The following is a 13,324-nucleotide window of genomic DNA, read 5'->3' as shown; positions in this document are numbered from 1 at the left end:
CTCTCTCTTTCACTAATATAATTTTCACACCTATCATTTTTTCTACTTCATACAAGACTATGGAAGACCACCTCTATTTATAAGAGAGTTATTCATCCTTGTCTTGAATGAGATGAATGAGGGGTAATAATGTGGGTAGATGAATAGTTTGGATGTTACATGAGTTACTAGCATAATGAACAAATAAAGACTTAGTGGTTATAGGAGTTTAAAGAAAACTTATGATCACATTCCTCCACTAACAAATGTGAGTAATAATACTCATAATGCATAATTTATACCCACTAACATATGAACTTAATATATTAATTTAATAATAAAATGCATATACACCAACATTTCTTCACTCATTTTAATATTAAATTAAGAGAGCATTTCACCAAATTAGTTGAAGGTAGACCATTATGCATAATGAAGATGTGTTCTGCATTAAACCCCCACTTAGTAAAACAGTAACCTATACTTCAGAGTTAGTAGTAGTCTCAGACTTGAACTATGACTGCTTAGAGGAAATAAAGTATCATTGCCTACACATAATAGTCAATGTATTGACATAAGCTTTAATAGTCAGCACATTACGGCTATGTGCTATCCCAATTTTTCATGAGCGTTTTTTAGAATAATCCCCATTCTCATAGGAGGCGGCCTACTTCCACACTCACATAGGTGAAATCTGTCAAGGGTGGTCCTGTAATTTTGACACCCCACTCATAAGAGATACAGACTTTCATTAAGAATTCTTAGACTAAACCTTCACAAATCATTACAAGAACAAAATGCACTCACACCATAGGGAGGGATAAAATAATAGTGCATTTACAACAAGTCATCATATTCATTACATGGAAGAATTCTACAACTATAAATAGTGGTGGTTCTTCCTTTGTGTTTATGGAGAATGTACAAGGAAATATGATAAGTGTGAAAAAAATTATAGTGTGTAGGAGTGAAAGAGAGAGTTGAGACAAGAAAATATTCTAAGTCTACAACTATATTCACTATACAAAAGAGAGTTGTTATATTATTGAAAGAAAGAGTTGAGACAAAGAAAATATTCTAAGTCTTCAACTATATTCACTATATCAAAAAAGAATAAATATATGTTGAAGGAAAGTGTTCTTATGGTGGAGCTTTGGACTTTTCAACTAATTCGGAGTTGTCTGAGTTGTACATCGTTATGGACTGTTGTATCCTTGAGGGGACAAGTCACGAGATATACTGCTGGATCGGTGTAAATTATACTGCAGTGGACTTGAATCTCCTTAAAATTGTTGGTGTAATATGTCACAATTACAATAAGTGATTACAGTTGAAAATAAAATGAATAAAAGTGAAGAAAATAAAATAATCTTTTTCTTGGCTAAGACGCAGATATCTCGCTCTCTTTAAGGAGATTCAAGTCCACTGCGACATAATCTACACCGATCCAGCAGTATATCTTTGACTTGTCCCCTCCAGGATACAACAGCCCATCAACGATGTCTAACTCAAGCAACTCCGAATTAGTTGAAGAGTCCAAAGCTCCACCATAAGAACACCTTCCTTCAACATATGAAACTCTCTTTTTAAAAAGTGAATATAGTTAAAGACTTAGAATATTTTCTTTGTCTCAACTCTATCTTTCACTAGTATAGTTACTTTATTTTGTATAGTGAATATAGTTGGAGACTTAAAATATTTTCTTTGTTTCAATTCTCTCTTTCACTAATATAATTTTCACACTTATCATTTTTTCTATTTCATACAAGACTATGGCAGACCACCTCTATTTATAGGAGGGCTATTCATTGTCTTGAATGAGAATGAGGGATAGTAATGTGGGTAGATGAATAGTTTGGATGTTACATGAGTTACTAGCATAATGAAAAAATAAAGACTTAGTGGTTATAGGAGTTTCAAGAAAACTTATGACCACATTCCTCCACTAACAAATGTGAGTAATAATACTCACAATGCATAATTTATACCCACTAACATATGCACTTAATATATTAATTTAATAATAAAATGCATATACACCAACATGTAAGATTGATATAAGTGCTTATGCAACAACTCGCGATGAATCAATCAAGCTATTATCTCATCTATCTTACACTCTCTATACTTGATATCAGCCTTATTAGATCCTGTCTCATGGGTTACATCGCAACATTCACATCTATCAATCTGAAAATAACATAGAAAAGATGAGTTAATAAACATACAGAGTCGGAAGTAGTGAATTTCAAAATATTCATACAACAAGATTCATTTGGGAGACAGACGACATTCATCAATGATTGTTGATTTTCAATCTTTAGTCAATTTAGAAGAGGGAAAATGCACATCGGTTTTCCTAAAGAGAGAAATGTTTCACTTCAATTCTCTTTACTAATAACATGTGCGATTTATTAGTCGAGTTGCAATATTAAGTTCATTCATAATAGAAATTGCATATAATTATCTTTTAGGTAAAGTAACTTTTTTTTAGTACTATTAGTATATAAAAGTTAAACTCATAGAGAAATTTATGAGAGATTATGGAAGTAGAAAATGTTACCTGTATACGTTTTGTTGCTGACGAATAAACTTGAATTTCAGAAACATACTCTGCAGAATAATTTCCAGAAGACGAACAAGCTCCTATCCCTCGAGGCCATCCCCGAGTGTATGTAGTAACAATTTCACCACTCTGCATTTTTTCAACCGACTTGAGGAAAAACACATGAGGAGCTTCACAAGGATGCCAAGAAGGATTCCTAGTATCAAACATATAATGTGGTGGCCTAGGACTTCTTTGCCATTTTTGAAATGTTTCAATTGGTCTTTGTATCCAACTTCTAGGCATAATTGTCTCATAAATATGAACTGAGTATCCCCAAGAAACTGAAAATGTCCAACTTTGAGATCTGTGGTGGCATATTGTTTGCTGTAACATGCGCGATTGATCATATTTTGCAACATTTTGGAGGTGGAAACCTGATTGTGCACGGTTCATAGAGGGAAATATTGGATTAACCATATCATAATGGTGAAGGGACACTAATAGAGACTTTGGATGATATGATAGAAACCCAGATATGTCACGACGAAGATCAATCTGCACGGCATAACTATTAAAAATTTATTTGAAGAAACAGAGAGGAGAAGAGTATAATCAGAGTAGTTAGTTGATGAAACTTCTTTCGTCCAATGCTCAATCTATGCTAATAATAAAACGAAAAGTTCTATGGCCCGAAGGAGCCTCAGTTCTGAATTTCTTTTTATTATGCGGCTAAGGTAAAACAGAAAGTAGTATTTTGCAAAGTACTAAAATTTCTCTAATTCTTACACAAGGTACTACTACTTATTAGGGACTCAAAATGAACATACATACCTGATGAATGCCCTGAAGAGGAGAAAGATTTACCCCAAGGTCAGCCACGCAAAGCATTATTGTTCTATCAGAAGATTTCAAGTGAGCATATCTCTTTAAGCAAGACATCACATTATTCGCAAATGCTTTAGCCAAAGGATAGCTCAATATGATTCCAGCTCCACCAAAACCTTGATTAAATGAGTACCAATAATTCGACAATATAAACTCCGAATGTCCTCCAAGGTAATAGTACTTATTGTGATCATACTGTGCAAGAATATCAACCATATTATCCACGAAAAATACAGAATCATCGTCCCCCATAATTACCCATCTTACCTTATCTTCACGTGCCTCCCTAACTACCTCCATAATCCCATGGACAATTCTTAAAACTCTTGCATCATCATGTCCGGTTTCCTTAAGAAGTTTTGGAACATCTTCGGATATTCTATAAGGAGGTGAATTTAAGGACCATGGGAGAAGATCGTCACCTATAGGAGGAACGTCTAGAAAAAGATGTCCTCTTGTAACATTTGGTCTCCACCATGCTTCAACATAGTGTTTTCTATGGTGCCATGCTTTTTCATTACCCATAAGTCCAAAAACAAGGTGGCTAATGTTGGTTTCTGCAACATTATTATTGGATGATTTAATTGTTTGACAAGTGGAGAAAAGATGATCAGAAGATGGAAACCGATTGAGAAAGATAACTGTGCACATGTAAAGGACTAATCCACAAATTACCACCCTAAGGACATTGGATTTGTCATGTTTAGACATGTCTGAGATATTTGGGTGGAGACAAGTCACAACTACAGAATAAAACAAGTGAACCAATGCTCATTTTACCTTTATCATACATCCTTTAATTTTATAGCAAAAATAGACCATAATTTTTGACTTATAGTAGATGTTGAATTTAAGTAAGTTGTTGCATCAATTATTAGTATGAGGAAATCCAGGCATACTATAAAATTATCATCTCTCTTTTTGTAGCTACTAAAAAAAAATTATTTGGTAACTGAAGTATCCATATTTTTAAATCTAAAATTATTTGGCAACTGAATTATGCTTGATTTTAAATCTATTTGTTTCAAATAACAGTTAAATTTATTTTAATTTTAAATCCTTAATTGATCAATTGCTTTTTATTTTCGTTATATTATGTTTTGAACTTCACTTCTTGATTAAACTTTACTCCATCAGGTAGCTGCATAAGATTAAAAAAAAGTTATGGAGGAATCACATGCTTAAAAAAATATTTTTGTCCTAAAATATTTTCTTCTTTATAACTATATATACAAGGGGATCTTTGAATTTGGTAGTCCTCGCATAAATTTCTTTTATCTATTGTAATCTTAATTAAATTTTAATGACTTTGTAAAATTTCACCCATTTTAGTAAGTTTGAGCAATTATATGGACTTATTAAATGTCATGCACAAGATAATGAGTCATAAAATAAGTGAAAGTGACATCATAAAAAGACTTTATCTAACCAATTAAAAATTAATTCAAAATTTGTGGTCTTCTTTTATGTGATAATAATAATAATAATAATAAGAGAGACATAATTTGTTTAGTCCTCACAAGGAATTTTTTGTTTATTCTATCCTTATTGAAGTTTTAATAATTATCCTTAATTGTAATTTTAGTAATTACTATTATTAATATTAGTAGTAATATATATATATATATATATATATATATATATATATATATATATAGAAGAGAGAGCTTTGAAACGATGAATAGCAAAATTAAAATTTAAGCTCAATCAATAAGGGTAAAGTGGTGAATTGATACACAAAATATTTTTGAGGACAACTCTAAAAGAAAATTTTAATTCGAGTCTCATATGCCATGTAATAATTATACGAGGCTTTTAATATTTTGATAAATTGACTTTTTGGGTCCCACTATTAGATCAATTCCTATATTCATTCATTTCTTTTACTTTTTCGGCCATTACTTTTTTTGGTCAAATCATTATTAGCTCCTTTTCTTGGTTACGTTTTTTGTTTATTGTTCTTTCATTTTTTAAAGAATGAATATTTTTTTAATCCGTTTAAAAAAGTATGATATTTTATTTTGATAATATTTTTAATTTAAATTTTTATATAACATATTTAAAACTATAAGATTAAAATGTATTTGGTACATTTATCATAACTTTAGTTTAGGATCATAAGATTTAAAAATCCTCTTTATTTTCTTAAATTTCATGTCAAGTTAAATTAGATCATTCTTTTTTAAATGAAGGGAGTATTATTTTTTCTTTCTTTGTCTTTTTACTCAAATTGGTTTTTCTTCCTCCTGTTTAGGTACTAAGTAGAATTAATCCTTTTTTTCCCATCCTAGCTCTTATTTGTGCATATTTGTTAAAAAAAAAAAAAAAATTGTTCATTCAACTATGACAATAATTTTTATTTTTATTATATTTTTATTTTTGTTGGTGTTGAAAAATTTGAATATCAAAAATTAAAATTGAATTTCAGAGGTGATGAATCTGTTTTTTCTTTTTTAATTGAGTTTATATAATATGAAACTAATAACCCCAACCCTGTTAGTCATCCCATCAATTACTCGTCGATCAAAAAAATGAGTAAATTCAGCTAAGCCTCTTATCCCACCAACTAAGAATCTTGTATAAAAAGCATCTATGTAAGCACGATTATATGACCAATCATACATGTCATTTATAATTTTGTCCCACAGAATTCTCTTAGGACCCTTTTTAACAAAAAAATTAATTAACTTCAAATTTTTTAAAGAAGAATAAATGGGTTTATATAAAAAGGATGCTATAAATATTCCGAAATATTCTTTATTATGGTTCAATATTATTACGGACATTTATAATATTTAGAATGTTAGAAATTGAAGAACAATCATATTTTTTTTAATTATTAAGATAGTATCTTATATAGTAAAATTATTTTAAGGAGATCGGTCAAGAATTGGATTGAATTTAGAATGGATTGGTCCTAAATAAATCTAAATATTGATTTTATTTTTTAAAATAACTTTTCTTAAAAATTTAGAATTGTTACATCATTAAATATATGTCAAAAATTGTATTTTTGTAAAAATAATTACAGAAACTAACTAAGCAAAACAAAATGACTTATAAAACACAAAATAAAGTTGAGCGATTTTAATGGTCAATTGTTGTAAGTTGATTTATCATTCATGCATTTAACTGATGAAAACAATATTCCCGTTTAAATTTATTTGTATGATAATTCTTTTGCATAGTTTAAAAAGTAAAAAGAACTTTAAATCTTTTTATTTTAAATTAAAAATATGTAGAATTCAAAATATTTTAAATATGTCATGTAGAAAGTTGAAATTAAAATTATCTAAAAGTAAAATAAAGAATATTTTTAAAATAAACTAAAATAAAAATAAAATAAACAAATAAAAAAGTTAGTACCATTTAATTTGCATATAAATATTGACAAATAAAAAATAAGAGGAAAAGGAAAAACCTTCAATTTACTTGTATCAAGAGCACTAAAAAGAAATTTGAAAGAAATAGGGTAAAGGAAGAAAAATAAACAAAACGATAAGTAAAAAATAACCCAAAAAGAAAGAGCAAAAGAACAAAACATTGTTGAAAAAAAAAAGTTAAATGACAATCAGAGAATTCTGTGACAGGTGGGACCCGAAAGATCCATTTGTCAAAATATTAAAAGCCTCACACAACAATTTCACGACATATGAGACTCAAATTAAAAATTTTCCTCTAAAAGCATCTCACTTCATCACTCTCATTCCCAAAAAACAAAAAGCTCTTTCATATCTCCATCAATATTCATTAGTTTTTATTAACTTTTTTCTTCATCATTTCAAGATGCTCTTCTTCATTTTCTCGATTGGATGATGATCGAGGGTAAAAATGTTATTGCAGTAATTTTGTAATTTAACAATATAATTCAACTTCAAGCTACTGTACAACATGTAAAGATTATATTAAATTTTTAAAAAGTCATTCAAATTGTACTAAATTCTAATGAATACATGGAAACCACATATTAGAACAACAAAAACATCCTGCGTACGTGTAAAAGGGTGGACTCAAGTTTTATCTTCAAATGGCCATCTCACCCTTATTTAATTATTATTTAATATTTATAGAGCATAAAAATATCAAGACAAATAAATGAATCAGGAATGCTTGAAATTTAAAGTAAATTAAGTAGGTGTTTGATCAAAAAATATTATTCACAGTATTTCATAATACATTTTCACTTTATTTTGAAATATTTGTTTGACCATAAATATTTCAAAATACTTTTTCACTATTTTTTTATTTTTGACAAACACCTATAAATACCTCAAGAGGTGTTCCAGTATTTTTGAATTCACTTTTTGTACTTTTTATTTTTTTTTAAATAATTATTTTATTTTTATAAAATAATTCAATTTTCATAAAACTCTAAGAATTTTTGAATTTATTTTAGTTTTTATATTTTTAAATTCAAAAATACTCATTTTCAAAATACTATGGTCAAACGGGTCCTAAGAGTATTCCGTGAATTTAAAAATCTTAGCTCTTAATCTAAATAGAGAACCAAGTTTGTATTTTGTCATTTTAAACATTAAAAAATAATTTAAACAGTTGAATTAATGTAGGCTGATTTAATTTTGAGTTGCTGAATTAAATTTGATAAAAAGAATAAAGTATTCTTGAGTCCAATTAATTTACATTGATAATAATACTTTAGATTATCAACGCGGATAGCGGTGCAGTATTGAGATTGCTTCACCCTTAATCAAATGTCACTGATTTGAGTCTTGGGAATGAAGAAAATTATGTTGGGAGCTCCATCCCTTGTAATTCGTGATCTGAATTAGTTGGGACTTCAATGCAAGTACCAGATACTGAGTGAAAAATAAAAAATATATATATGTGTTTAAATTGATCAAATCAAAATTTAATTAATCATAATAAATTATTTTCCTTATTCTCTTTATTATTTCATTTTAAGATACTAATTAATACTTAAAATTCTGTCAGAAATAGTCTTTCTACCTCTGAGAGTGGAGGTAAGGTTTATGTATATTCTACCATTCTCAAACCTATTTGTAAAATTATATATTGGATATGTTGTTGTATCAATTAGAACTTAATATTATTTTAATAATTGATAATATTGTACAAGTAATAATTCATGTGCAAAGAATAAAAAAGAAAGAAGTACAAAGATCATGTTCTTAATAGATCCTTCAGAGGAAAAAAAGGATTTAGGAACATTGTAGGAAATTCATTAAATGTATAATGTGATTTTTGACTTCCTTAAATAAAGTATATTTCACGTATAATTCAATTCAATCTAACAAATAAAATTATATTTTAAATCATGATAAATTTATGTCACTATGCGATATTGAAAAGCAAATTAAATTTTAGATCCGTAGTGCATTAGAACAGTAAGAAATGAATGTTTTCAAAATAGATATCAACAATACTTGAAATATTGGTGCATTTGTCAACTTTGCATGCAATATTTTATTTATGCTAAAATGCTAGTTGGTACTAGTAGAATGTTGGTCAAAATGCAATGTCATACTTTTTCTGATTCATTAAATTCAAACTACCTGAATATATAATTAAGAATTACTTCAATAAACGGAGAAACGAAATGAGAGAAAGTATAAAAGATAAAAATTTCTATTACAAAAGAACTAATTTTTTTAATACAACTGAAAAATACTAAAGGAATATAGCTATATATTTTAAATTTAATAAGAACTTATATTACAAATAATATTTTAAGGACAATTTGATTAATTTTTAAATTTAGTGGTGTACAACCTTTTTAAAAATAAAATAAAAAGTTTAAAACCTATATAATAATACTATAAATCAAGTTAAAAAATTAATATACTGTAATTATCATGTAAAGTATCAAATTTGATAAGCATTATTATAAAGTGATTGAGAATTCTAGGTTATTACTAAGATCTCAAAATTAAAAAAATCAAAAAAAATAAACATAACAAAAAAGAAAAATAACATATGAAAATCTGTCCTTTTTTTTTTTCATAACACAAAAAGCATGTTTATATTTTTATTTTAAAAGATTTATAAGATATTTAATTAACAATAAATCATGAAATATTATTAAACAAAAAATATATTGGGCCCGTGCATAGCACAGGATACATAATCTAGCATTATATGTAAGAGACAATCCAAGGACAATGGTAGTCCTCATAAAAGTTTTCAACTTAATTTTAATCTTTTCAATTAATTACTTTTATGTCATGATTTAATCTTTTATGGTAATTTAATTAATTTTTTAATCCTATAATATTGTGACATTTGGTTGATATAGATGAAATTACTTTGTCTTCTTTCTTACTATATGTCTTTACACTCGGTGCATGTGTCATAGTATGGGAAGCTATTATTTAGTTTTTTCTTGTAATTTCAAATATTTAATTAATTATTTTTTAAAAAAATATTTGGGAGTAGGACAAGAGGAATTAGGGAGGAGATTACAAAGCAAAAAATTAAATATTTACCAACAAAGTGGAGTTTAGGTAGTTAATCAATTGAACCATTTAAATTCTCATATTGTTTAACTAATTGATAAATCATTTTTCAAATCTAAAATTATAATGTTTTGTTTCTCATACTTATATATTAATTAATCAAGTCAATTGCAAAATATAAACGTTTAATATGCTTTAATTATTTATTTATTAAATTACTTGTACTTAATGCTTTATGTAGTACAAAATCAAAAAGCTTTAATTTTTTCCTTTGCTACCCACAAGACCAAAAAGCTTTAATTTGACTATGTTTTGTTAAATTTTTTAATCAAAATTAATTATTTAATTAATTTTTTTAAATGAAAATAGCCTTAACAAAATTAATATTTTATATGAACTTTATTTAAAGTAGTTTAAGAAAAAAAAAACATTTTAACCGTGGAGAATTTTTTTCTGTTGTATGAATAATTCATCACTTTTTTTCTTCTTTCTTAGTATTTATTTTTATTAATTTATTTTCCATAACAAAGAGTTTTGTGCAAATATCGTGGGATGAAGAAGAGGAAAAAAAGAGGGGTTCAACTGAGTTATTGTATGAGGCTATATTTTATTTCTATCGAATCGAGTATGGTTCTGATTAATTTCTTAATTATTTTTTAAAATTGAATAATTTTTTTGTGGTTAATTTTATCCATTGTTTTTGAAAATATCAAACATATTTTATATACTGAAATAAATTATTGATAAAGTTAAAAATTAAGGTAATGATGTCAATTAAGATCAAATTATTTTTAAAATCTCTTTTCTCATCAACTGAGAATCAATATTTTTAAGCATCAACTATAAAGAGAGAATTAATTGATTCTCGATGTTCATTTTAGTGAGTCTAATTTTTTTTCTTAATTTAGTATAAAATTACGCTTAACGTAACACATTTAACTAGCATGAATTTTTATCACGTGAAATTATAAATAAAATCATATATTTTCCATCATACATAAGAAGACTTGAGTAAAATAATTGATCAACTTGATGACTTTCGTCTTCATCTTCCTGATTGTAAAGATGAACTTGAATCGAGAAGTTATAAAAAAATTAATTATATGCTCATAAATTAGTTTACTATTATTTTTCAATTTTTATGATCTTTGCAAGTTATAATTATTTTTTATATATATTTTAAATCATGTTATTCTTAAAATATCAAATTACTTGAGCTTGGTCTCGGGCTTCGCACGGGCCTTATAAAACTAGACTATATAGAAGGTGAACATCTTATTTTGGTAGTCCTCACATGACTGTATTTTGCTTATTTTATCATTAATTAAGTTTTAACAACGTTTCAAGATCTCATCCATTTTAGTAAATTTGAATAATTACCTGGGCATTTGAAATACTATACAAAAATGATGAATCATAAAAAAGTGATAGTGACATATAAAATATCTATTTATCCAACTAAATTTAAAATTAATTCAAAATTTATTATAGTCTTTTATGTGGAATAATAGTAATTTAATTTAAAAAAATACTTTATTTAATTCTCACAAGAAATTTGTGAAGCTTTAATAAATTTGTAAGGACTCATTTTTATTTTTATTTTGGTTTCCTTCTCTCTTTTTATTGCCTTGAAATCAAGAATATAAAAAAGACTTTCTTTCAATGTACATGATTTTGTATTAACTTTCATACCGAATTGAGCAATGTTGTGCTAGGTGAATTTCATGACACAAGACGATGTATTGTTTTCCACAATTGTCTGTAGAGGAAGCCTTCATTTTTGCTGCATTCCCATTGATTCCTACGAAAATAGAAAACTTATATTTCTCATTCACAAATCCATCTTTGTTTATGCTACTAACTCTCAGTTTGATCCTACTTTTGGCTTATTTTGTTACTAAAAAGGGAGAAGATCTCTCCGCAGATAAAAGACTAGAGTAGGCCCCATAGAGATGTTGACTTCGGGGTTCACTGATTTTGAAAAACTAACGGAGATAAGGTCGATAGTTTGTTTTCTCGTGAAAGTACGAAAGAAGGTCGCTGAGAAAGAGTCCATAGGCAAACTTCTTAGGATGTCTTTTCCCCTTGTTTCTTTTGAAGACCCAGACATCTACAAAAAGTATTTTATTGAGTTTGACTTTTAATTATTTAATTTATTATAAATCATATAGTAGTTTGTAGCATCAAATATTTTTATATTAATCAAATGTTGTATTTTAAAAAAATAAATAAATTAGCCAATGTTTATTTTAATTGAGAAAAAATAATAAAGTTAATTAAACATAAGACAAAAATCAATTTAGATCATTAAAGGCTTTCATTCAAATTTTCATAATGTTTAACTAATTGATAAATCATTTTTAGAATCTTCCATTATAATGTTTTTCTTCTCATACTATGTATTATTTAATCAATTCAATTATAAAATATAAACGTTAAATATCCTTTAATTATTTTATTTATTAAATTACTTGTATTTCATTCTTTATGAAGTGCAAGACCAAAAAGCTTTAAGACTGTCTTTTGTTAATTTTTTTAATCATAATTAATTATTTAATTAATTTTTATAAATGAAAATAGTCGTAACAAAATTAATATTTTATATGAACTTTTATTTAATGTAGTTTAATAAAAAAATATATTTTGACCGTAAATAACTTTTTCTGTTGCACGAATAATTTATCACCTTTTTTCTTCTTTCTTAATATTTATCTTTAATAATTTATTTTTCATAAGAAAGAGTTTTATTCAAATACCGTGGGGATGAAGAAGAGGGGAAAAAAGAGGGGTTAAAATTAGTTATTATATGAGGTTATATTTTATTTCTATCGAATCGAGTATGGTTCTGATGTATTTCCTATTTTTTTTATAAATTGAATAATTTTGTGTGTGGATAATTTTATTAATTTCTTTTGGAAATATCAAACATATTTCATATACTATAAATTAAAATTATTGATAAAGTTAAAAATTAAGGTAATGACATGAATTAAGATCAAATTATTTTTAAAATCTCTTTTCTGGTCAATTGAAAATCAATATTTTTAAGCATCAACTATAGAGAGAGAATCAATTGCTTCTCAATGTTCATTTTAGTGAATCTATTTTTTCTTAGTTTAGTATAAAATTATGTTCAGAGCACCCCATTCAACTTGCATGAATTCTTCTCACATGAAATTATAAATAAAATTATAAATTTTTTTATCACGTACAAGAAGACTAGAGTAAAATAATTGATCCACTTGATGACTTCCGTCTTCATCTTCCTGACTGCAAAGATGAACTTGAATTGAGAAATTAGAAAAGAAATTAATTATATGCACATAAATTAGTTTACTAATATTTTTCAATTTTTATGATCTCTGTAAGTACTATTGCGGAAGTACTATTTTCTAAGTCTCTTTCACAGCCCTGTATTTCCCAATTTACTACGCTCAATAAGTCGTGATAATAGTTTGTTCGTACTTTTTTAACTTTT

General features: G+C 26.7%; 1 protein-coding gene across 1 annotated transcript; it reads right to left on the bottom strand.

The window, feature by feature from the left end:
• Positions 1-1,825: 1,825 nt before the first annotated feature.
• Positions 1,826-4,172, bottom strand: LOC107857205. Its single transcript, XM_016702141.2, has 3 exons — positions 3,359-4,172; positions 2,543-3,082; positions 1,826-2,169 (listed from the first exon to the last, which is right to left on the bottom strand). The coding sequence occupies exons 1-3, from the start codon at positions 4,121-4,123 to the stop codon at positions 2,071-2,073; spliced, it is 1,404 nt and encodes a 467-aa protein (XP_016557627.1). The 5' UTR covers positions 4,124-4,172; the 3' UTR covers positions 1,826-2,070.
• Between the last annotated feature and the right edge of the window lie 9,152 nt (positions 4,173-13,324).

This window comes from Capsicum annuum, chromosome 8 (genome assembly GCF_002878395.1).
Source record: "Capsicum annuum cultivar UCD-10X-F1 chromosome 8, UCD10Xv1.1, whole genome shotgun sequence".
Taxonomy (NCBI): domain Eukaryota; kingdom Viridiplantae; phylum Streptophyta; class Magnoliopsida; order Solanales; family Solanaceae; genus Capsicum; species Capsicum annuum.
This window is presented reverse-complemented; position numbering and strand designations above follow the sequence as displayed.

Excerpts from the sequence above, each read along its gene's own strand:
- LOC107857205 (XM_016702141.2), bottom strand. The coding sequence starts at position 4,123 with ATGTCTAAACATGACAAATCCAATGTCCTTAGGGTGGTAATTTGTGGA. Across the intron at positions 3,083-3,358 it reads CTCTTCAGGGCATTCATCAG|ATTGATCTTCGTCGTGACAT; the intron begins GTATGTATGTTC and ends TATGCCGTGCAG. Across the intron at positions 2,170-2,542 it reads CAGCAACAAAACGTATACAG|ATTGATAGATGTGAATGTTG; the intron begins GTAACATTTTCT and ends TGTTATTTTCAG.